This window comes from Eupeodes corollae, chromosome 1, assembly GCF_945859685.1.
Source record: "Eupeodes corollae chromosome 1, idEupCoro1.1, whole genome shotgun sequence".
Classification (NCBI taxonomy): Eukaryota; Metazoa; Arthropoda; class Insecta; order Diptera; family Syrphidae; genus Eupeodes; species Eupeodes corollae.
Genome location: NC_079147.1, coordinates 98,149,369 through 98,176,884, shown reverse-complemented (window position 1 = coordinate 98,176,884; position 27,516 = coordinate 98,149,369). Strand labels below are relative to the sequence as shown.

Below are 27,516 nucleotides of genomic sequence, written 5' to 3'. Positions count from 1 at the left end.
TCACAAAGCTAAAAAATCCAATATTGAACTTGCTAAATTTTTTCAATTTGGTTAGTCTACTAAACTTGTCTGCTTTTATTACTATAACATTTTTAGAGTATTACTTTTGATAAAACATTTTTTTTTTTTCAGAAAAACCTACTTCACTGATTTTTTGGAAATTTGCTTTCGTTTTCGGGTTATATTTATATTTCAAATTAAGTAATGTGACCATTTTCTGACAGTAAATCGGTTGAATCGGTTTTCTAAAGATCCCACATCAATATAATCAATTGTATTACCAACTTAAAGTCAATTTTAAAAAGCTTACCTGCAACAGTCATATTAGCAGATTTCGTAGTTAATTTAAAATGTGGTGCATCCTCTGATACTTCACATCTATAAACACCGGATGACTTTTTGCTTAGCAAACTCAGTTCAACTCGACATGTTGTTTCCGTGCAGATGTCACTGTTATCAGATACATGAACGCCATCTACAGGAAATTTTAAATATACCGGATGCATCATTGGTGAGTATCTGAAATGAAAAATTGTTCAAAAAGTTAGTTTATACATAATTTTGGTGTTTTTTTAAATAAGTTCAATTTAAAAAGTTATGAAAAAAGTTAATATCCCATTTTCTAAAATTTGTTTTATCAAATTGCCTTCAACTCAAGGTTGTTATACTTTAAAAAATGTCTTCTGTTAATGAAAATGATCAGGGTTTTAAATTTTAATTTTCTGTTTAAAAAAAATATATGTATATATATAATGCGTTAATTTTCAAAGCCTTATTCGTCTTATATGTCTGTGTTGTGTGTCTTACGCATGAGTCCATACGAGCGTACGTGTGGGCACCCGCAAACACAGACATCGATCCTAAAAATGGTTGCTTTAGGTACTATTGACCTTGAGATATACATACAATAATCATCAACACTACCAATTCGGTAAAAGTAAAAGTTGTCGTCAGGCATTTTAAAAGGTAGCAAGTCTATTATTACACACTTTAATATTTTAAAAATCTTCATGTCCTCAGCCAACATTAGAACTTCACTTGATCGTAGACATTACAATACGTGCGTCGTTAATTAGCAGGATGAACAGAAAAGGGCCGAGATGGCTTCCCAGGGGAACACCAGATTGAGCAACTAAAGGTTCTGAATGACAATTTCAAAATTTGTTCCTCATAGGATCTGATTCAAGGAGACTTAAATTCGAGTTTAACATAAAAAGAAAAGTTGATTGAAGAGAGTGTTTTAAAGTAAGTTTTTCATGCCCTATATCTTTTCTTACGCAGTAAACGCAATTCTTTCGTGTATCAAGGGTGGTAAAAGGTTGTATTTCTTGATTTCTTAAAAGGTAGATTATTTTCCAAACAATAAGGACCTTATACAAATTTGAAACTACTTCGTCAATATTAGAAAAAAAATAACGTGTCAGCAATTCAGACAACAACATTGAAATTAGCTCTTTTGAAATCAAAATTATATAAGCAATCAAAGGCATTACTGTGTTCAGTAAAATGATTACTTGAGTCAATTCGGTTTTATCGCGAAAAGATAGTTCTAATTGTGAAGAACAGAAAGAGGATTAAGAAATGATTCGCCTTCGGATGAAATCCAGTCAATGTGTGGTAAATTAAAAAAAAAATGGGACAAACTGATAAGAAAGTCTAATGTCAAGGAGAGTTCGCTATAAAGAGACTCTAACATTTTTGGAGGAATATAAATGTTTAAAATGAAATAAGTCTAAGTCTCTACCATTGTCCTTATGCAGACCAGTCAAATTGAGAGTTCAAATGAAAAAGGTCCTTTGCATTACCAACATGAAGATCATTTTTTTAAACTTTGAACTCTTGACTGAAAAGTTCTGTGTCGATAGAGCTTGAATCTAGCCAAGTATAGGGCTTTTCTTGATCAAAATAAGAAACAAAACGTATTAACTTGAACAAAACTTCTTTATTACTGATGAAAAATATTATTTTGATTACATGGAAACAGTGAAAATAAAATAAATAAGCTTTAATTTGATTACTCTGAGCAAAGTAATTATTAAGTACAGTGATATTTCATATCGTCATAGATGAAGCCTCTTACAGTTCGGCCATCCTGACTATAAATCGTCCTCAATTTACAATTAAATGCAACAATATTTACATCAACATAACATTTGCCTTTTAAATTACTATTTTTTTTAATTATCTTACATCTAAAGACTTAAACAAAATTGAGTACATCATACATAAATACAATTAAAGTTATGAAATATCAGTTTTGTTTTTACTGTTCAATTTGAAAAAAAAAAAAAAAACATTATGACAAAGTTTTAACATTAAAAAAAAAACTTTTACATAAAATTGATGAAATAAAAAAAAATCCGATTAAATTGATTGATGCAAAATTAGAGATTATGTTTGAACATAAGGCTTCATGTTCTCAGGGCAACATACCCCTTTATACGGCACGCGAGATATTTGGATATTTTCTATATCTTCTATAATATAACGGTTATTAGGCAAGACTTTTTTAACCTCATAGGGACCTTTATATTTAGCTATCAATTTTTTGTTTATTCCTGGAGTATTTACAACGTTTTTAATTAGGACATAATCACCGATTTTGTATTTCAAAGGTGGCTTATGATTTTTATCAAAATTAATTTTGTTTTTGTTTTGGCTTTTGACAGTTTTTTCGTTTGCAAATTTTCGGAGCTCATCTAAATTTTTAGTTTCTTTCTGTAATATATTTTCTTCTAGATATTCTTTTAAGTTGTCCATAACTTCGCCCTTTTGACAAACACCAAAAAGGAGTACACTAGGGCAAGCACCTGTGCTCTTGTTTTGTGTGTTATTGAGAGCAAACTCAACCTTTTTGAGATGTAACATCCAACTACCTGCATCCATTTCACTTTCTTTCGACAGCATAGGGGTAAGGCACCTGTTTATTCGTTCAACCTGGCCGTTGGACTGAGGTGAGCTAGTGGCCACCTTAATATGTTGAATGTTATACTTTTTACAGAAATCTAAAAAATCGCCTGAGGTGAAGCAACTACCCCTATCTGAAATGATGCGTGTTGGCTTACTATAGTATGAAAAATAAGATTCAAGGCATTGAATAACTTCTTTAGTCGTTGTAGTTTTAACAGCGTAAAGCTTCGTATATTTTGTAAATCCGTCGACTACGACAAGTATATGTTTTTTGTTATTTGAAGTTGAGGGAGGTAATGGACCGTAATGGTCGATGTGAACTGTATCAAATGGCTTGTCTCCTTTAGGAATATTGTGCAACACTGCTTCTGTTTTTCCAGAATGTGAAGCGAAATGCAGACACTTTAAGCAACTACTTATATATTGCTTTATTTTGTTTTTCATTTGGGGAAACCAGTATGTTTTCTTTAAAAAATTAAAACATTTCTCAACCCCGAGGTGACACAAATTTTCATGGTGAGTCTGTATGACATTCCTTTCCATCGAAGCTGGAACATAAAACAATATTTCTTTGTTAATTTTTCGATAGACTAACCCATTTATAAGTTCGTAGCTGGAACTCTCCCTTTTTTCAAGCAACTCGACTAATCTTTGTATAGTTGTATCTTTTTGCTGCGATGCAGCAAGCGCATGCTCAAACGTTTCAGGTTCAACAATTTCGTCGCGGGCATTGCATAAATCAATTTTTGAAATAATGTCGTCACAATCAGGATTTTCCATTTTTTCAACATAATTTTTATCATCAGGCTTAAAACTAATATTCAAATCCTTTACACATTCTAAATTTTTAACATTTTCAAATTGTTCTTGTTCTTTAACATCAGCTCTTTCGTTTTCAACTATTTTAGTATCTAAATCACCAATCGCTAACTTAACATTTGTTTTATGTAAGAAATCTCGACCTAATATGATTGGGTCGTTCATAGTTTTGTTACTCACAACATATAGACAAAAATTAACATAGTTATCATAAAATTTAACACTACATGATAAATTACCTAAAATTACCAATTGGGAACTGTTAATTCCAACGAAATTGCAAGGTGATGGTTCAAGTGACGTCATCAAAATTGGTGGTACGTACCGTTGTTGAATGAAACTTATAGGACTGCCAGTATCTATAACGGTCATGATGTTCATCCAAACTCCAAAACTTTCAGCTTCCCGATTCGCAGATTTAATTTCATACTCCAGCACTCCATGAAAATCGGTCATCAATGTTGAAACTGGAGATTTCATTGTACATTTTCCTCTCTTGACGACGAGAATTGAAGACTTTTGTGGACAATTGGTGATAATATGTCCCTTTTGTCCGCATCGGAAACACGAACCTTTTTCTCGGCAAGCTTTGGGACAGTTACTTGATATGTGACCCTCTTCGTCACAGTTAAAGCACCTGACCTCAGCATCAACACGTGGCACACTTCTCGAAGGTTGTACAGATCTGTTGTAACCAGAACTCATAGGTTGCAACTCGGATTTCATTTTTTCATACTTGCGCAGAATGTTCTTGAGATCAGCGATGGTATTTGCAGTAAGCATGATTTGCTTATTAAATATTGAATCAGGAATCCCCTTGATTATATAGGCAATCACATCCTGTTCATCAATCTCTGCGGAAGAAGCTATCTCCTGCATGGATAAAACGTATTGCTGGTAATTTTCATCTCTACGTTTTTTTCGATTTCGCAATGTGTTATGGACGTCTGTTGCGGTTGTATGGTAGTGAAACTCGGACATCAGAGCGGCTCTCAGATCTTTCCATGAACGAAACGTTCTTGACCGCAAAAATAACTTGGCCGTACCTTTAAGAAGTTTTTTGAAATAAATGAACGCCTCTGAATCGCTCAGATGGTAAGTGACCATAGCATCCTCGACGTTTTCAATCCACTTACTAATAGGGTAATTATCGTCGCCACTAAATAATGGTAAGGACTCCTCGATATCACGTGACGAATGTGCACTAACGTGCTGGAACTCACGAATAGGGCTGTTAGTGCTGAGTTCAACCAAACGTTTTTCCAACGCAGCGATTTCTTCCTTTTTCTTGACTAATTCACGTAGTTTTTCAAGACGTTGTGACACAACGCCATTCTCGTCCTCATGTGCGTCATCACAACTTGTCTCACTTTCCTGGTCAACAACAGGGAACAGATTTTCAATCTGCTCAGGTTCAAGCGAATCAATGGCTTCATTTAAACGGGCCTTAAGTGAAGTCTTGGTACCATGTGTGCTTAAATTCATCTGGACAAGCTTCTCTTTAAGGATTTGCACAGGAGCGTTTTCCAAAAAACTCAAAACACGAGCCATTGCATTTGTATCCATGTTTGGAAAAATTTTAGGATCAAATTTTAGGACAAACAATTTTTTTTGTTAGTAAAGTTTCTTTAATTTATCGTAAGAAATGCAACCACTATTCAATTAAATGAGGAACTTTATCCCACTTCTGATTTATTACAGGGCTTTTCTTGATCAAAATAAGAAACAAAACGTATTAACTTGAACAAAACTTCTTTATTAGGTACTGATGAAAAATATTATTTTGATTACATGGAAACAGTGAAAATAAAATAAATAAGCTTTAATTTGATTATTCTGAGCAAAGTAATTATTAATTACAGTGATATTTCATATCGTCATAGATGAAGCCTCTTACACAAGTTTCTTACAAATTGAATATTAAAAAACGAATCTCTAAACAAAATTAGAAGAGCCCCGGAATAAGTTTTGTAATTTTGAATTCAAGAATGGGGGTGGGGGCTGTTCGTTAGTCTCACTAAAAATGGAGAACGGCTGAACGGATTTATCTTATTTTAGTCTTGACATTTTCATGGAGGTCTAAAGAAGGTTTAAAAGGCGAGAGCAAATCGAATAATTTCCGGGTAAACCCTAAAAACAGCCCAATTTGAACTTTATTGCTATTCAAAAAAGTTCATAATAAATTAAAATCACTCATTGTCTTAGCAATTTATGTGTTTTTCTAATGTCAAAGAGTCAATTTGCAATTTATTACCGCTGCATGAAGTGCAAATTCTATCATATCTATGAAAATAGTTTTCGCATGCTGTTGCTCTACCGTTGGCTAAATCTGGAATAGACGAAAAACCAATTTGCAACACCGCCAAAAATAGCGCAATGGCCAAGACTCTATAGGTATGCAAATTAATTGTTTGGTCTAAATGCACAATGGCCCATAAGAGGTCACTGGAGGCGCTAGACAAAACATTGTAAGATCTTCGGGACAACCAAAACATTTTTGGTGGGCCATGATTCTGTTGTCAGGTGATTTTCGTCAGACTCTTTCAGTTATTCCCCTATCAACTATTGCTGATGAACTAAATGCATGCCTAAAATCATCGTTTTTGTGGCAGTACCTAAAGACACTCCAATTGAAATCTAACATGCGAGAATTTTTGTAACATGATGAAACTGCAAATATGTTTGCGAAGCAGTTGTTAGATATTGGAAATAATAAAAATGCAATGGACACCTCGACCAGTGTCCCACAGATTTCTGTCACATCACTGATTCAAAAGAGGAGCTTATACAGCGTGTTGAATAACCATAATTGGCATGGTAAGCGAGCAATATTGGCAGCGCAAAAATAAAGATGTCAAAGATTTCAATGCGACCATTCAGAATTTTCTTCCAGGACAGTTGGTATGCAATGGAACAAGACTGACTGTAAAAAAGCTGATGAATAACGTCATTGAGGCAGCAATCATAAAAGAAAAATACAAAGGAGAGGATATTGTGTTGATCCCGCGAATACTTGATTCCAACGGATTTACCCTTCGATTTTAAACGCTCACAATATCCAGTACGTCGGAAAACCGTCTCTTTGTTTATTTACGCAGCACAAAACAAAACAAAAATATGGTTTATGAGAAAACTTTAAAATGATCAACAAGCTCTATAATAATAGTGTGTAATAGTGTGCGACTGTTAATAAAAAATTAAACCTTATAAATTGCCAGTATTTCAGTAAAACTCTGTTTTTTTTTAAGTAAGCTTCATTAAAAAAATCCTTTTTATTCAATACGTTTTGTTCGTTTTGAAATTAATTTATACAAAAGTTTAGGTCTTTTATTTATCGATTGAGGGGGTACGATGAAATTTGGATGAAATTTTGACACGAACTGGAGGAAATATGATTTGACTTGAAAGGGGCTAGGTTAAAATCAGTTTTTCGGGTCTAAAAACCTCATTTTTGGATATTTTTCAATAAAAAAAAAACAATGCGGAACAACGTGAGAAAAAAACTTGAAAATTAAAAAGGGGGGCTAACTTAACTAACTGATATCATATTAGAACACTTTTCTATATTATATATTAGCTTGATTGAATACAAGCCCGAAAACTGTATTTTGACGCATTTTAAATAAAAGTATTGAAAATGCAAACAAAACTATTCAAAAACTTTAATACTTACTAAAAAGCGTTTTACCTTTTCTGAAACCCAGAACTCTGGGGCCTTACTTTATAACTCGATTCTACAACGAAATTGCTGGGAATTCGAAAAATTGGTAGTATTTATCTAGTTGACTACTTTCGAACCAACGAGAATCGAATAGTTCTAGTAGAGCCAAATATATTCCTATAAACTTTAGAATAAACGAGGAAATGCGTAACTCGAAAGTAGAATTCAAAACAAGTCAAAATCGAAAATAATCACTCTACCTCAAATATGTTTGCTAACGAAATTTGTTGTCAAAGTTTAAGTAAAATGTTGAATATGAGTTCCATTTTCCTACCCAATTACACCGGTTTTTTTGCCAAAAATAGCGTTTGGACTTTCGTTTCTCTTTCATTTCAAAATTCATCATCAGCGGGCACATGACTGTCGATTGAAGTCAAAACATTGGCAAATATTTTTGACATGGTTTGCTGTGCAATTTCAGCGTTCATGTTGCCAAAAAAATTGAAATTCAACGCTGCTGACAATTTCATGATAATCGGAACAGCATTTTGTCTTCTGGGAGTAGTCATGTCGGATGATATGGTGTTAAAAAAATAAATCCGTCTTTAGAAAGACGGATAGTTTTTAACAAAACAATGATAGTTCTTAACAAAATAACTCGTTCGAAAGTAACATTTTTTTTGAAAACAAGTTGGTATAACCGGCATCCGTTTCTACTTTCATGCGATTTGAAAGTAGAATCGGAAATGAGTCTCGAATAGAATCAAAAGAAGAATCGAGTTACATTGTAGGGCCCCTGTGCTTTCATTGTGTTTTCAAATCTACTCTTTAAAAAAATTGTTTTCGAAAAAAATACTTTCAAACTAAAAAATGTCAAAATAAAAAAAATTGTTTGCATAAGAATTGACATTTTAATTTTAAATGATTAAATGGCTGCTTTAATTTTTTAACTCAAAAGGTAGAAGAACACCTTTTGTTGGAAACTCAGAATTTTCAATTTTGTCATTTTCTAATATTGAAAATAAATGCACAAGAATTTGCATTCGTTCAAACTCAAATCAAAGCAAACTATCATCTCAATTTTACTTTTTTCTTAAATGTTAAGCATTGAAAAATGTTTGTGTACTAGCTTTTTCACAGTTCCTGTTCCTTACAACCTCCTGGATAACATTCCCAGTTATCAAAATTCTACTCAGTTTCAAAGTAACAGCAGTTATCCATGAGGCGACAAAACTCTAATTTAGAATATAGTAATTAAGAATCAAAACAAAATTTTAAAAACCAACAGATTTTAAAGTGTAGACTTGAAAATATATATTTAATAAGGAATTCTAACATTAATATGAGCTCTGTATCCAGGGTAAAAATATTTATGTAGAAAAAATAATGAAACGATAAATATGTTCCATAACAAGGTGATTCGATTGAATCCGTCAGATATAGCTTTTAATTACATTCATAAATTGCAGCTTATACTCCTGTTTATTATGCACTCAACTCTCATTCATTTATTTGACCTTTAAAAGAATATTATTGATTTTCGCAACGAAAATAAATTCATCGTTAAAATACAAAAGTAATGAAATGATATTTCTATCTTAAAGATAAAACATACACTCATACACTTACACAAATACATATCCCTCTTCCCTTGATGACACATTCAACAACAAGTGTAATCATTATCCATAGCAACAGAATAAAAAGAAGAAACTTAAGAAAAACGAATCAAATGAACTTTTGACCACAACATAAACACAATGATATCATCATCATCATCTTTATCGTACACCAAATACACACACTATCACACAAAGTAAAAGAAAATATCTCCTAACGAGGACGAAGGATAAAGGACGAAGAAAGAAGGACGAAGAAAGAAGTTAATCCAATTTAATATGCTTTTGATGGGCAACGCGCCATGTTGAGGACAAAACATAGATTTATTTGGAAAAATCGTTCGAACGCTTTATTATGATTCCAATGGTTTTTATTAGCTTAACACATTAACACTCTGAAAAGTACGGGCATCAATTTCCGTCTGTCAGGCAGGATCCCTTGTCAGATGGGGACGATATACGACGACGACGACGGCGGCGTTGGATTTGTATTTGTATGAAGGAAAAATACATAGTCATTTGGTATAGCTACCTACAGCTATGGCCAACATAATAGGAACATTTCAAACTTTTTTATTTAAATGTTATTTTTTGTTTCACTTAAGCAAGATTAAAGGTCATATTATGAATAATGTGTACATTAAGGATGTGTTCCATATTCAGTGCATAGTTGTTTAAAAAAGTTTCGTCAATGTATTGGATAGGTTTACGTCTTAAAACAACAAAATAAATGTTGGGGTACCACAGGACACTGTCCTGTCTCCTACAATTTTTTTTCATGTTTTCGAAGTCTGTAAGTTCTAATCCACTTACTTGTTTCGCTGAAGAAGATCTGAAGAAACAAAAATGCACCGGAAATGACGCAATATCATCAAAAACGTTAGCATATGGGAAAAACTCCCTTTTCAATAATATAATAATATAATAAACAAATCCCTGAAAAATGGAAAGAAACAACGAAAGAACAAATATAATTAAAAAAAAGGACAGTATGAATAATTGTGGACCCATAAGTAACATTTCGACAGTTTACAAGCTCTTCTAATAAACGATTTACATGACCATCAACGAAGACTTTAATAACAAACAACCAAGAGAATAAGTTGGATTAAAGGAAGGATTCTCATCAGCAAGCCAATTAAAGGAAATATTTATTGCCTTGTACATTCAAGAGGACACAAGCGTCCACACTGTTTTTTCAAAATCCAACTCCGTCTATAAACTCTTACTCTCACCTCCCAGCGGTGAACATCGAGTACCTCAACTGGAGACTGGGTTCTTGCCCCAGTGCAAAGTTGTTGGGGAGGGAGAGGAGGGAAGAGGTGTTTCCCCCTTAGGCACCTCTCCTTATCCAGACGGCATCGGAGGAATTCCCGAGATGGAATCAACTGTGGCATCTACAGTTCCCGTAAGGTTGCACTACGTAGTGTACACCTTACAGGGCTTTTTCGACTCATGTGGATTGCAGGCCTATAAGGAGCAGTTTATCCGGCTCCCCGTCCTTGGAGTTATACTAAAGATCTGGCTTTTTGAGGTTGAAGGTTGTGCCGTCTATGTAAATTCCTAAGCACGTACAAATATACTAGTTGTGAAGCACCAACCAGCCTCGGCTACCAACAAGAAACGGTCAATAGGAAACTAAAAGACTGCGATTTCTTCGGCAACTGCAACCGAGAACAGAAATATCGCCTATTTAGGTGTGGATTTGTTGTTGGAACTAGACACAGGCTAAAAGTATTGAGTTTGAACCATTTGAGCGAGCGCATCACGACAATCCGCATCAAGGCTAAATTCGCCAACAATAGCCTAATATGCGCGCATGCCCCAACAGAGAAGAAAGATGAAGACACCAAAGCCATATTCAACGAGCTCTTGGACGAGACATATGAGCAGTGCCCTGGCTATGACATTAAAATTGTCTTAGGAGATTCAAACGCCAAGCTTGGAAGAGAAGACATCTTTGGTGGCACAATCGGGAGATACAGCCTGCACGACACCAGCTCCGACAACATATTCAAGCTGATGATGGTTGCTTATACGCAGTTCACACTTCTTGATATCCTCAAGGGGACATGCAAGTCTCCTCATCAATCAACTGTCAACCAGATTGACCACATTGCCATCGACAAACCCACTACCTCGTTGTAGCCAAATTAAGGCTATACCGATCCAAGTCAAAACAAGGAAGTACTGTGAGAAGATTTGACGAAGATGGCTTCAATCGCAAGAAACTGCCATGCCTTTTTCCAAACGAGTCTCTAATAACCTCTTAAGAAGTCCTATACTGCCTCTATTAAGCATTGAAAACCAATGGCATCATTGCCTTGCAGCCATCAGAGATGCCTCCTCTGAAGTACAAGGTTTTACACGGCCACCTCAACGAAACCCTTGGTTTGACGCCAAATACCGGGAACCGCATAAAGCTAAGCAATAGGTATACAAAACGGCATGGCACAGAAGGCCCAACGCATTCAAGACATTGAGACGCTTACGGCCTTGTGTACAAATTATGGACTTCAAATAAACAAATCGAAAACTAAAGGTATGAAAAATCACACAAAAGACGATATACCGTTGGACGAAGAAAAAACTTAGAGATTAGAATATCACAAACATTTGAGGAAATAAAGACATCAACAAGCGCATCACAAATAGGAAACAATTCTGGAGCCTTAAACATGTTTAACAATCGGACCAAAGTGTAGGCCAGTGAAATATATCTTCGATTCTGATCTTCTACCAATCCTTACCTACGGACTGCAAACGATGAGCTTCACTGCATAAAGATTTCACCAGCTAAGGATGTGTCGTACCAAAATGGAAAGAAAAATTCTGAATATACGACCAAGTCAATGGGTACGAAATGGAGATATTGCCAATAGAACCGGAATGAAAGCTGGGAATGCAGACCAGAGAACAAGAGACTAATAGGACGCTTTAATAAAAGATGGAGTGACGACCTATCACAAATGAACACAAATTGAAACAACGAAGCCAAAACTAGAGAAACTTGAGAGGCTTCTGCCAATAAGCAACATTATGGACTATAAAAATTATATTTACAAGCTTATAATAATAAAGGTTGGGAAATATACCCTTCCGACTGTTTGTCTTTTGAATTTCGCAGCTATGTACAAAGCGCTACAGAGCTCGTATCTGGCAATACTATACATCATTTTAAAGCTTTTGACATAACCTACAAAACGAAACTATGCATGAGTAGTTTGAATATTGCGTTCAACCGTTATAACCTTGTAAATATGGAGTTTACTAACGCCGAAATACTGGCGAGATTAATTATGTTTTGGGGGATGGTACTATCACTTCGAACCCCAGAGGAATGGTTTCGACGATTCAGGTGAAAACGACACCATGGAGAAGCCAACCGGCTGGCGGCGGAAGACCGGTGATGACGAATACCGATCAAATCATTAGGAAACATGGAGTTAGACCAGCAGGAGATGGAAGTTAGTCACCAAACCATTTAAACCCATTAGCAGAAGGCTTTATACAAACTGCTGCATGACGCGAAAAAACCTTCTTAACCGAATCAACACCTGCGATAATGTTGCTAAAACAAAGCGAGCTCGAACTATTTTTGAAGTAGATGGTGACTGGCGACGAAAAATGGACTACATACGACAATATAAAGCAAAAACTATCGTGGTGGAAGGCCAGTGAATCGTCAAAAACAGTGGCCAAGGCGGGATTGACGGAATGTTTTTGCTGTGTGTTTGGTTGGATTGGAAGGTAATCATCCACTATGAGCTGCTCCTATATGGCCAGACTTTTAATTCTACCTTCTACTGCGAACAACTAGGCTGCTTGAAGCAGGCTATCGACTAGAAGCGTCCAGAATTGGGCAAAAGGAAGAGTGTTGTGTTCCACCAGGACAACACCAGACCACACGCTTCATTGATTACTCGTCTTGAGCTACGATGGTAGGTTTTATCGCATCAACCATATAGCTCAAACATAGCGCCAAGTGATTGTAAAGTTTAACCCAAAGAGGCTTGTGAAAAGTGGCTGCCTGAGTTCTTCACAAATAAGGTGGGGGACGTGATGTTTGTATTATGAAGTTGCCATCTAGATAGAAACAGATTATCGAACAAAATGGCAAATATTTGAACCAAATCCGATCAATATAACACTTTTTATAAAGCATTAAATAAATAGCCAATAAGCAGAAGGGAGATATTTTCGCAATCTTATAATGAACGGCACTTGCATCAAGAAAACTGAACATCTCGAAATTATCTGTATGCAATTATCTCCAACGACATCTTGTGAAAGCATCACATACTTCTACATTTGGGTTTTCTGAAGCGATACAAACAAATTTATTTCTCCTCTGACTTGGCTGGCATCGTGAAGATTAATTTTACATACGTCCAAGCCTTGGCCAAAATTGAGAAGACAGTGATAATGGATCCTCAAAAAGTTACTGTTTGGCTTGGATTTTGGGCTGGAGGCGTAATTGGTCCGTCTGTTATTGAAAACGACGTTATTGAGGCGGTCATTGCCAACAGGAGCGCTACATAACGATGATCACTAATTTCTAATGGCCCATATATGGGTATATGGGCCTAGACAAGCACCAACAAGAAACAGATACGGACGGATTCACTATTGACAACCCACGCAAACGAAATAAGGACAACGACCCTCGGGTCTGTACGTGGAATGTTAGGTCCCTTAACAGACCACGTGCAGCCGAACAATTAGTGGAAGCCCTAAACTGCTGCAAGGCAGTTATTACCGCCATCCAAGAACTGCGATGGGATGGACCGGGCAAACGCAAACTAAAAGACTGCGATGTACACTACGGGGACTGCTACCGAGAACAAAGACAGCGTCTATTTGGGTGTGGACTTGTTGTTGAAACTAGACTCAGGCAAAAAGTCTTGAGTTTCAAAAGTTTGAGCAAGCGCGTCACGACAATCCGCATCAAGGCTGAATTCGCCAACAGAAGCCTTATATGTGCGCATGCCCCAACAGAGAAGAAAGATGAAGACACCAAAGACATATTCCTTGAGCTCTTGGACAAGACATAAGAACAGTGCCCTGGCTATGAAATTAAAATTGTTTTAGAAGATTTTAACGCCAAGCTAGAAAGAGAAGACTTCTTTGGTGGCACAATCGGGAGATAGAGGAAGTACTGTGAGAAGTTTCGACGTAAGACGGCTACAATCGCAAGAGATTGCCATGTCCTTTTCCGATCGAATCACTAATTACCTCTTACTGAGTACTATGCTGCCTGCATTAAGCATTGAAAACCAATGGCATCATTGCCTTGCAGCCATCAGCGATGCCGCCTCTGAAGTGCTAGGTTTCATACCACCTCAACGAAACCCTTGGTTTGACGACGAATGCCAGCAAGCGCACGCAGCGAAACAAGAGGCTTAAAAACTGACGCTGCACAGAAGGACCAAGTTCTAGTTCTAGTTCGCAAGTTCTAAGAGCCGAAGAGAAGAAGGGAACACCGGCTTCCTAGATGGAAAGAAGTGATCATGAGAAGCGTGCGATCGAGGAGATACAGAGATGTCACAACAGGAATGAGGTTCGTAAATTTTACCAAAAGGTAAAAAAAATCTGCCAAGGGCAAAAGCCACGAACCGAAGCCTGTAAAGATGATCAGAAGAACGTCGTAATAGAACCGCATTCTGTGTTGAGAATATGGAAAGACCACTTCTCCAAATTATATAACGGCGATGACGAACCTAATTCTGCTGTAAGGGAGATAGAACCACTCAACCTCTGCGAGTCAGATCAACAATTCCACCTACTAGACCTTGACGAAGTGAAGATAGCTATATCTAAACTTAAGTCAAACAAAGCTAGTGGAGCTGACGGCATCGCTGCCGAACTATTTAAAGCAGCAGGCGATGACTTGGTACGGATCATGCACCAACTAATCTGCAAAATATGGCCGGAAGAAAGCATGCCCGATGAGTGGAATCTCAGCATAGTATGCCCGATACATAAGAAAGGAGACCCTCTAAACTGCGCCAACTACAGAGGCATCAGTCTCCTTAACATTGCGTATAAGATCCTCTCTGCCGTATTATGTGAACTTCTGAAGCCATTCGTCAACAACCTAATTGGTCCTTATCAGTGTGGCTTCAGACCAGAAAAGTCTACTATCGACCAAATATTCACACTACGGCAGATCTTGGAAAAAAACCAGGAGCTTCAAATCGATACCCACCATCTCTTTATCGATTTTAATGCCACGTATGACAGCATCTTTAGGGAAGAGCTCTGCCGAGCAATTTTTTAGTTTTATCATCCCTGTCGAACTTATCCGTTTGTGCAGAATGACGATGGAGAATGCACGCTGCTCTATCAAGGTTGGAAAAGATCTTGCATTTGCTGTCAAAAAAGGTTTTAGACAAGGTGAGAAGATGCACTGTCATGCGGCTTCTTCAACATTGTTCTGGAAAGAATTGTGCAAAACTCAACCGTCAACACTAGAGGCACAATCTTCCAATTACTCGAATACGCAGATGATATTGACATAATTGGAAGATCAAAGCGTGATGTCAGTGAAGCGGTTATGAGCATTGCGACGGAAGCGAGAAGATGGGTTTAGATGTCAATGAGGGCAAGACCAAGTATATGCTGTCATTAAAAATGTACATTGAACAACGACGTCTTGGACACCATGGACAGCTTTAAATTCAAGGTAGTTGAGGACTTTGTCTACCTAGGCACCGCTATAAGCACCGACAACGATGATTCTCATTAATGGCGCTGGGGGCCTGGACCCTGTCAAAGAAAGATGAGAGCGTCTTAGGATGATTCGAGTCTTCACCCATGCAGGTTTGTTGGTTGGTTGGTTGAGGCCCAGGCCCAGGCCCAAGCCCAGGTCCGCCCCGGAATGTAGCGCCTGAAATCTTTAAAAATCAGACAAATATAACTTTTACCACTGCTTTCTTTCATTTTGTGATTTTTGATTAAACCACTCCTCAAATATGTACAGTGTTCTTTCCTTTTGAAAGGCTTTACTTAAAAATGTATTAAATGATAAGGATGTCTTCCTAAATAAAAATAATATTAATGGCTGTATCGAAAGTGAAGTGGACATATTATATTACCGAAGCCTTTGTTTTTGTATTATAATATTTGTATTGATTTAATAGATTGTAGATACAATTGTTTCAAAAATGATTCATTTTTCAAAGAGCTTTGCAATGAGTGCAAAAATCAGTCATACCACTCACAGCTTGAGGACTTTCACAGATTTAGATAAGATTAAAAACAAACCGCCTTAATTAAGTAAGTCAGACGACATGTGGTTTCAACAGGATGACGTTCCATTCCAATACATCATCTTTCAGTCCTTATTTAAAAACCCTTTAGAATTAGAAGTATCACATACGCCATATTTTGGTTTCCCGGGCGACACTTGAATAGATTCTGCTTAAGCAAAATAGCCAGTTACGTTCTTGCTCTCAAAAAATTCAACCGTAATACTCGCTCAATTAGAAAAAATAATCAGTAAAACTTGAGTCCATCTTCGATCGGACTTTCAATTCAGAGAATCGTTTCTTAACCGTACTCTGTGAATGTGGAATGTCTTTGAATACCCTTTCTGATCCTATTATTTTGACCAAAGCTGTATGTGCAAGGACTCTTCGTATGTGTATGCCTCGATATTGTAAGTTTCTGATGGAGGGGGAGAGAGGTAGTAAAGGTTGTGTGAGGACTTCTTCTCGTTACCACTAGATGCCTACTTCTCGTTCGAAGTGACTTTAATCGAACATTATGTATTACCGAAAAAATCTATAAATATTTATAAAAATGTTTATGAGTCGTTCATATTCCCGTTTTATGTTACATATATTCTGCGTTTCGTATGTATTATATGAATTTAATCAATGTATGTTTATATATGACGCAGGACGCGAAAGGAAGACGGAAAGGAAGAGGACTCTTTTTGTGTGTTTACTGAGTTTTCGTATAAAGAAGGAGTGTTGGAAGTTGGATATACTCGTAAAATAACATTACTCTTGCGACTGTCATGCCAAATGTGTGTATGAGAGTTTTAAGAACATAAATTATAAGGCAAACGCATGAAAATATCTTCTTTTTTTTAAATACAACAAATGCTAAGCTCTTTTTGATTTACTTCAATTCCATTGGGGTTAAGTCAACACATTATTTCTTAAGAAGTTATTTTATTTCCAAAATAAACAAGCATGAAGAAAGTTTTGAAAGTAGCACACATCACAAGTGCTCTGATGGGGGAGGTATGGGGAGCGAGTATTATAACCAATTTGAATTTTACATACTCATATGTCATTTGGATAGGTATGTATTTATATTTGGATGTAAACGCGAACTTTTAATGTGATTTAAAATAAGATTTACGCAAGATTACGCAGAAATCATAAATCAGAATTCATTTGGAAAGGTTTGTACACTACACCTGACAACTGCGAGTTAAGTATTATAAAAATAGACCTTTTTTTAACAAGCTGTACGGATGTGTGTTTTATTTGGACCACTTGGGGGTATACGTATTTTTTTAGCACTTGGATTTCCATGAAATAATTTAACCATATTCTTCTAGAAACATTAGCGGAAATAAAAGCGTAACACATGCATAATAATAGACTTGAACATTTTGCAATTTCTAATTCTTTTTTTATGTCCACTCATAATTTTAGCTTTTGAAAGAAAACCAACCATTATTGGAAATCAACTACTCTGTCTTAGAAAACAATGAAGGGGAAATATTATGTTAAGGTCACTCTTAGAAATACTTTCTTACTTTCAATACGAAGTTATTGTCATAGGTCTCATTTGGAGCATTATCAATTTTTTGGAGGTTTTAAACTCCCTAGGATGTAAATCAAAGGTTTTTAGAGCGATGTCCTCGTACTTATGTTTGAACGTTCGGGATACCTTTTTCGTAGTTCATAGCTCAAGAACTATCAAAGATGTAGATGGTTCAGTAGGGCTGTGTCCGAACGGGACCGAACTGATAGAGTGAAGCAGGAGAACCAGTTTTGGTGGCTTCCATCGGCACTTTATAGTGGGTAGTCGGGATTGGGTTTTAAGCCTTGGATGGCTTACATACTTGTTTTATAAGTTCTTAGTAGAATAGGCATGGTTTCACAAAAAAATGATAACGATATCAGTTTTTTAAAATTTTCTAATAAATACAAAAATTAATAAATTGAATTACAGTAAAATAGATCTTAGGTCCGAAGGGCTTAAGAATGAAGTATTATTGTTTAACATTAAAGTGAAAGTATGGGCCCATTAAGTTAGTTGTAAGTTTTTGTCTAGCTTTAGGATAAGTTTGAGATTGAATTTATAAAAAATGAATTTACAAAAGAGAAAAGTGCGATGTCACTAGGCCCTAGTTCTCAAACGAACTTTTGCGCCACCCAATTTATTTATTTTTAATCAATATCTTGGATCAGGTAAGGTCTTGCTTTTGCATTCTAAAAAAAAATCCTAACTATGGAACGTCAATAAACCGTACTGTGGATGGTCACGAGGTAAAGCTTAATACTTTCAGAAGACAATTTATTTATTTGTAAGAACCAAACCAATTCAAGCAGAATACTTCATCCAGATGGAGATGGTGGGAAAAAATCGGGTATTGCCCATCACTGAAAAAAGATAAACTAAATGTTGCTTCCATACGAATAGTTAATCAAATATCAAGAAAACATGAATTTAAAGTGGGCCAGTGTCAGTAGATTACCGTCATTGATCCACCATTTCTGAAATATTTGTTCAAAGCTTACACTCTCTGAAAACAAGCTAGCCTTTAGTAACGCTCGAGAGAATGCTTTTAAAAAAGAATTATCAGTCGAGTATTTGAGGAAGACCGATTTCAGAAACGGTAGGTTGAAGTGTAAGCTTTCTGGCTCAAAGAAAATATAGATTGGATAAAAACCGCTGGCCAACTGGTTTAGAAAGTCCTTAAAAATCATATTCCATGTGAACTCTGCCCTGGTTAAATATCATTACAGTTGACCCCGCGACAAGCCATGACGATACTTTAGCTTAGAGTCTCATTGTTGTCTAGGTTTCAAATAACTGGATGGGTTGTGGGTTTTTTTTCGTGAACAGTTTAATTCAATTAAGTCTCTGCTAGTCAACGTTTCGTTCCGTAAACTGTGTTTAAGGTTTTAAGTTAACTCTTGATCTCAACACGTATAGAGATTTTTTTAAGCCTACTGTGTGGCTGAACCTGGAAAATTCTAAATACACTGTTTCCAAACTGATTTTAACATTTAAAACTTTGAAACCAATATGCATATTTATCTCGTCTTAAATCGTTACCTATTTTCCAAACGCCTTTAATGTGTTTTAACCTTAAAGAAGTTTAACGTAGTTATAATGTGTGAAAATTATAAATAAGAAAAACAGACTAGGATGCGACTCACAGTGATAACTTCCCATCCCGTCTGTTTGACATATGTTATAGATTTATATTTATATTATTTTAAAGAAACAATTAAAACAAAATAAATCTAATATGCATAACATTTTAAATACAAATTACCTACTATTGTGAACTACCCAATATGATATTAGCCCAATGCAATGTGACATTTCTTGTCAAACTAATTATTAATGTTATAATTATAAAAGTTATCTTTTAACCTTCTTGAATAAAAGGAAGGTCAATTATTATTCTGATTCTTATTCTTTTCAACCCGACACCATTTTGTGAAATATATATGAATATTCTTTTGAGAATTAAAGTAATTATAACGAAGTTTAAAAGAAATTGAGTTCTTATTTTTTATCAATTGGAAATATAAATAGAAATTTTAACTGGTGACAAAGAAACATGGGTCCTTCGAGCCTTAAATTAGATTAAATTATTTTAAACAAAAGGAAAAGTGTGTAAATTTGTCTTTTATATGAAGTGAAATATACATAAATATATATACATATACATATAGACATTTTTAAACTTTAACTACTATAATTAATAAGTTAACAATAAATTTCAATTAACTATAAATTTAAATTATTTAAAAGAACATATTTGTGCTGTGCAAATCGGGCCTCCCGCGACTCGTAATTAATACCCAACTCAACTCTGCATCATCCATCGAAGGCACACAAAGTAAGTCCTCATTTTTAAAGTATTTTTTTTGCTTTTTTACTTGCGACATATAGGAACTATATTACTTGCGACATATAGGAACTATATGGCAAGTTTTGCATTCGTGCAAAATTTCGAACTCGAGATTTTAATCAAACATGATATTACGATGGTATAGAAGCCGAAAAAAGTGGGTCCCGCGATTCCGTCCGGTCGGTTTTGTCTGTCTGTCCACGCCCCTACAGCCTAAACCATTGGGTTGATTGAGTTCAAACTTGGAAGTTAAGGTTTTGAGCAGATTCGCGTTAGGCGTTTTTTTCATTTTTTTTTTAAGATCAAAACTAACAGTGGCCCCCATACAATTTTTTTGGTCAAAAACCGAAAATTCGAATTTTCTCAAAAACAAACCGATAGATTTTTTTTAAATTTTCTCTAAAATTTTATTTTTTAACTTTGCTTCTTTCTATAAGAAAACTATATTTTTGTATTGCTCAGGAAAGGTACCGCTCATAGAACCGTTATTTTGTTTTTTAATTTTCTCAGCAACTTATGAACTCATTTTAATAATTTTTTTTCTGAATACGCTCCTATATTGCCTTAACAATATTTGATTAACAAAAATGCAATTTTTAATTGTTTGGATTTTTTAAAAAATATTGAATTTTTATTTTTCAAAACTCTATATCTCAAAAACGGGTCAACAATTTTTTACGAAATTCAAACGTAAGACGTATATTTACAATCACTAAACAACTGCATTCCAAAAATATTTTTAGAACAAAATTGGAAAATTTTATATATAAAAAATTAATTTAAAAAAAAACCGCTCTAACGATTTTTAAAATAAAAATTTGAAAAATCAAAGGTTTTTTTATTTATAAAATGGCATTTAAATTTTTGAAGACAAACTTATTTTTCAGGTAAAATTTTGAATCTTAAAATATTATTTTTTAAATTATTTTTAGGGTGCATGAGCCCGAAAGAGCGAATTATTTCGACAAAATTGTAATTACATTCCTAGCTTTTATCTAAATTAGTGCATTTGGTACACATTTATTTATTTTTATAACTAAAATTATTGTAAATACCAACGATATGGCCGCGCATGTAGCGCAACTGTATCGGATATGATATATTTAATCAACAATCTATTTTAAAGTGTCTATCAAGAAGTAATATCTTGGTAACTTTGTGATTTTAAAATATTATTCTTTACGAATAAGGTTGTTTCACACATGATTTACTTGCCTTCGCCTATATAAAAGAATAAATATTTAGTACAAGTTAAAGAAACGGGTCTGAAAGAGTATATGTATTTTCTATTAGAATCACTTTTTCAACGTATACACATTATACCTATTTATAAAGGTATTATGTACAACTTCTACAACTACTGCTTACGTGTCACTTCATAACTAAAATCCAAAACGCTCAAAAGCCTGACCTTAAACAACACATGAATAGCAATTTCTTGTACCTGTACGTTTGCTTGTTATTTTTTTAAACTTTAACAAAATAAATAAACTGAACGTAAAAACTCCATGTTAGCGCTGAAAACTTATAGTAAAGAAGGAATGTACTAATGTAGTATATACCTTTTAGCTACCAATAACATTCCTTCATTATCATCATAAACATGTCCTTATCTATCTGTCTGCATAAAGCTAAGCACGCCAAGTGAACTATTCTATGGTCGTTTTAGACATCTACCTGTTACCTAACTACACAACCAATAGGCGATCGCCTTACAATTTAAACATTCATGGTCTGCCTTTTTCTTATCTTATTTATTTTCCATCCTGGTTCTTCTAATATGAAATTACAATAAAGCTATCTAAAGAAAAAAAGCTTTTAAGGAACAAGTTGAATCTATATGGATCGCATTGTAGCTTTATAGGTAATAGAAACCATTTTTCATATACAAAGATCGTACACAAGTAAAACAAGACTTATGAATGTAAATAAAAACAAATATCGGTAAAAGATCCTAAACAGCTGACTTAAGCATGCAAAAGTTTGTTTCATCCCCTTATTAGATACAATATTAAGCCATTTTGTTTGTTATATAAAGTGCGTTGATATAAATAAAACAAAAACAAATTCATCAACCTTCATATGGTAGCTCCTTATGTGAAAACATATACGAGGATAGACTCAAATAAAATGAAGGAAATGGTGTTGACTTTTTGGGTCGAAAATTAACTATCTCCCTTATTCTGCTGGCTGCTTATGGGAATGGGAATAATATTTTTCTCTCGCTCCCGCTGAATTCCTCCACTTTCGATACTAACGCCACGCCAACGACTCGGCATCTGGTCGCCCTAAAAGTTTCTGCTCATGAGAGTACTATGGTTTTTATATACAAAGATCGTGCGGTTTTTTTGAGACAAATCAAATGGCGTTTATATGTTTGAAGACAAATTTATTTTACAGGAATATTTTAAAATCTTATATAAGTACTTTCTTAAACATACTCTTAGCATACAGGAGCAAGTTCGTGCGACCCAGTCGTGCATTTTATTTTATTACATTTTATAAATAACAAAAGTTTGGGGAGCTTCAAAAAGAAGTTTTGGCGCAATTAGAGCGCGACTATTCAAATTTTAAGAAGACAGGCCAGGCTCGTCGAACGAGTAACTATTTGAAAACTCGCATGGAGCTACTTGAACAAAATCTAGAAAATGCCAAACGATATCACGAGGAAATCGTTAGCGGGGGGAAGCTCGAAGAGGCTTTTAAAAAGGAAGACATGATAGCGGTGTGCGATCAAATTCGCGCCATTTATCTCGAATATAGGACTGAAATGATGGATGGTTTGGACAAATTAAGTCCGTCCGCTCCATTTACGCCTACAGTGGGAGCACCTCCAGCAACAGGCCTTCCATCAGCAACACACCAGTCACAACCAAATGTCCTTAAGCTTCCTCCAATCAAACCTCCCACGTTCACGGGGTCTTATACATCGTGGCGTTTCTATCACGATATTTTTACGTCACTTGTACAATCCTGGCTTGAACGAGATCCAAAAAATGCATTTTTTGAAAGAAAGTTTGACAGGCGATGCCGAACGTCTTCTGCATCATTTAGATCTTAGTTCTGGGAATTATGCAAAGGCATGGGATTTATTGAAAGAAAGGTATGATCATAAAAGAGTTTTGGTCAATTCTTATCTCAAGGTCTTTTTTGGCCAACCTGTACAAAGTAAGGAATCAGCCGAAACCCTTAAAAGCTTACTTGACACAACAACCGAAGTTGTTCATGCTCTGGAAAATTTAGGATTACCAGTGAAGGACTGGGCACAATATTAATTTATATTCAGCAGCAAGCCAGTTGCACTACACAGCCAAAGCCAGTCACAAAATCGCCTGTCACAGCTAAAACATTTCATGCTAAAACCCAAAAACAACAATTTAAAACGCAATATCAATGTCAAATTTGCAAGAAAGGACAACACTCGTTGATGAAACGTTATCGGTTTTTAAACATGGATGCGGTACAAAAGCAACAGCTGGAGTGCACGATTTCTAATCCTAATAACTCAACTTCACAAAATTCAAATTCTAATGCGAACAACTCAACACATTTTCAACAACGAAGTTCACAACTTCAGAACCAACAGGTAGCCGTGAATCCAAATTCTCCTGCTTTCCAACCAACAGGCGAAAGTGTTCCTGGTTGCAAGTCCACGGTACTCAAATTTTATTAGCCACTGCGATCGTTAGAGTTAAATGTGAATATGGAGATTTTCAGATTTCAGAGCACTTATTGACCCAGGCTCAGATGCCGCCTTTATCTCTGAGTCAGCAGCAAGGCTTTTAAATCTCACCCAACACCAAACAAATGTTAATGTATCAGGGCTAGGGAAGGTCAGCAGCGGCATCAGTCAAAGTTACCTTAACATAATGTTTAAATCTAAACATTCGATCTTTGATGGCGCAACCAAATTGTACATTTTTAAATCGTTGACACTGGCCTTCTTCCGACCCACAAAATGATACCACACAATTATGATCATTTGGCTAACTTGCAGTTATCAGATCCTGAATTTTATTTTCCCGCTCCAATCGACATACTTTTTGGCTCAGGTGTTTATCCGGACATTATATTACCGGAAATTATTCGCAGCGAGAACGTAGTCGCTCCCATTGCACAAAACACCCAATTGGGGTGGATTATATTGGGTAAGAATCCTGAAGTTATTCCAAAGTCGATCCGAGGTTTCTTCCAACACATTGAACTCGATACACGAATCGGAACATTTTGGGAGATTGAAGAAATTCCTTTCGTGATTCGAGTTTTAGAAGAGGATATTGCCTGCGAAAAGTATTTTACTGAAACAACCAAGCGATTATGTGATGGACGGTACGAAGTGAATCTTTCATTTAAAGTAGGATTTCATCCTGAACTAGGATCCAGCAAAGAAATGGCAACTCGACGTTTTTTATCTTTGGAACGATAATTTGAAAGGTACCCAAAATTGCAAGAAAGTTACAGCCAATGTATAATGGAATACCTTAGTTTGAAACACATGGAAGAAGTAGACGTAAGCGGCCCAATTTTAAAAAACCCCTTTTCACTATTTTCTTCCTCATCATGCTGTATTTAAAGAATCGAGCTCTACCACAAAATTAAGAGTCGTTTCTGACGCAGCCTCAAAAACCTATGATGGTACATCCTTAAATCAACACCTGATGACAGGTCCTAAACTTCAAAAGAACATTGTTGACATAATTTTAAAATGGCGAGCATTCAAATTTACAATAACAGCTGACATTGAGAAGATGTATCGCCAAATTTTTGTGCAAGAACTGGATAGATACTATCAACTCATTATTTGGCGTGAAAATCCAAAGCAACCCATCAAGGCCTTTAAACTGAAGACGGTCACTTTTGTCACGGCTTGTGCGCCTTACTTGGCCATTCGGGTCCTACACAAAGCCACTGATGATGAGTCTGAAAGGTATCCAAAGGGAGCTCTTGCGGTCAAAGGTGAGATGTACGTAGACGATTTCATCAGTGGAGGAGATTCTATAGACGAAACTCATATTTTGGCGTCTGCAGGTCTCAAACTTCGGAAGTGGACGTCCAACTGCAAAGATCTTCTGCAAGACTTACTCAAAGAAGATTGTGAGATAAGTCTTGAAGTGCCTTTTCAATCAAAAGACCATGTCAAAACATTAGGCTTAAGAGTTTGTAGGTTTTCGTTGTGGGTTAAAAAAGTCGTTAGTTGAATTATTCTTAAAATTTTTAAAATTACCAATAATATTTTGCATTTGATAAAATAGTTTGATTTCAAAATCTATTTATGTTTTTATTTTTTAAGATTTTTCTCAAAATTTTACTGAATGTTGACAACAATACTTTTTAAGAGTAGTTTTAAGCCAATATTTCAAAGTTTTGAACAAATATTTGAGCTGAAACTCAATTTTTATCAAATTTTGTTAAATTTTCTTTTAAGTTTTTATTTTTTGTAAAAACGATTTTTCTTAAAATATTTCAAAATGTTCACAACAATATTTTTAAAAATATAAAATAAGCTTAAAGCCAATATCTCAAAGTTTTGAAAAGATATTTGAGTCCAAAATCAATTTATTAATTTTCTTGTTTAGGTTTTTATTTTTTGTAAAAAAAACTGTCGATTCGATTTTTTTCAAAATATTTTCGAATGTTGAAAACAGCATTTGTTATGAGATGAAATTAGTTGGAAGTCGTTATCTCAAATTTTTGAAATATATTTTTGTCGAAAATTAATTTTTACCAACTTTTGTTAAATTTTCTTTTGAATTTTTATTTTTTGTAAAAAAAAACATCAATTTAATTTTGCTCAACATTTTAACAAATGTTGAAAACAATATTCTTATAAGATAAAATGAGTTTAAAGTCATAACCTTAAGTTTTTTGAAAGATATTTGAGTGGAAATTCGATTTTTACCAATTTTGTGTAATGTTTTTATTTTTTATAAAAAAAACTGTCAATTTGATTCTCCTTAAAATTTTACCAGATGTTAATAACTTTATTTTTCGTTGCATTAAATTATTTTGGAAATAAGATCATGTTTTGTTCGTAAAATATTGGCTTATATTTTCAGTTTTTTGATTTATTAAAAAAAAGCGTAAATTTGATTTGTTCCAAGAAAGAAATTAATTTGGTATCACATTAAAATAAATAATATAAAATTAAATTCAAGTCGCTAGAATTATTGGTTTGTGAGACATTTTGGGTTAACCACAAACTCAATGGTTTTGAAAGTCCTATGAGCATCTCTCTGAATTATTATCTGCATAACAAAATTTATTTGAAGTCGATATCTCAGCTGGTTTTTGAGCTATAGACGACGAATTTATGGAGATAAGGACGTACGAACAGACATCTCTCTAACATTTTTTTTATGACTCTAGGGACCTTGAAACATGGAGAAATGTCATAGTTTTCAATTCGACAAATCGGAATGATTACAATAACTTCCTATCGGAAGTTAAAAATTATATAATTTTAAAACTGTGATAACAAAAGATAGAGACATACATGAAAATGAATTGGTTCATCCTGTTCATTTTTATGTCTGCTATACCGAGTAAGATGTGTAAGGTATGGACTTAAAATTCTGCTCTTCAAACATTTTTTATCCGTTAAAAAAACTGTTGTCATTTCAATCCAATCCCTAGTTTTCACCTAAACTTGTTGCTGTGGACTATCCGAAACGTATCTTGTAAAGGTCAATGGTTGACTCTTAACCAAAAATCACTTTAACTACCTAGGAATTGGGAGACTGAAAAATATCGATGTATTGAAAAAAAAAATTGACAAAATAAAGAATTTTAATAATTTTTTCAAGCAATTAAATATTCATATTTTAATCTTTAAATATTTGAATAAGAAATGCACTTTTTTGATAAATATACCTAAAGCTATTTTTTTAATAAAAAAAAAACGTTTTACCAAAAATATTTGTTGAAAGCCTTTTGATTTCTCACCAGAAAAATAATATAAATAAATTAGGTTTCCAACAGTCCATTGAGAATCAGGGCCTAGTGACTTACAACTTTATAGTAGAACACAACCTTAACCTGGGGTTCTACTAAACACAGCTGGAAAATGAATGTGAATAAGAGCTGTATTTATTAAACCAACAAGCCTGAAACTATAGATCAAGAAAACACGACTTGAGTAATTCTCTATGAATACGCCCCACAATGTTTAATTTAAGTTCTTGACATATTAATTCTTACCTGAAGAACTCCTTTTCATCTTTGTACCATTTTACTGAATTCAATGTGTGTCCATCCATATCATAGCTACATGTTAGTGTGACATTATCACGAAAATCTATTATTTCCGGAACATAAATATCTGTTACCACAAGACTCCCAGCATGTTTATAAACTGAAAATAGAAGTACAAAAAGATTTATTATAATATTGTACAT

General features: G+C 34.8%; 1 protein-coding gene across 1 annotated transcript; it reads right to left on the bottom strand.

Annotated features, from left to right (window-relative positions):
- Positions 1 to 27,516, bottom strand: LOC129941917 (uncharacterized). The gene is made up of 3 exons (XM_056050688.1): positions 27,320 to 27,516; positions 311 to 519; positions 1 to 8 (listed from the first exon to the last, which is right to left on the bottom strand). Exons 1-3 carry the CDS (start codon positions 27,514 to 27,516, stop codon positions 1 to 3), a joined length of 414 nt encoding a protein of 137 aa, XP_055906663.1.

Bases quoted from the DNA above. Each gene is read 5' to 3' on its own strand.
- LOC129941917 (XM_056050688.1), bottom strand. From the start codon at position 27,516: ATGTACAATATTATAATAAATCTTTTTGTACTTCTATTTTCAGTTTAT. The intron at 520-27,319 runs GTAAGAATTAAT...TTTTCATTTCAG, and splicing joins GATGAAAAGGAGTTCTTCAG to ATACTCACCAATGATGCATC.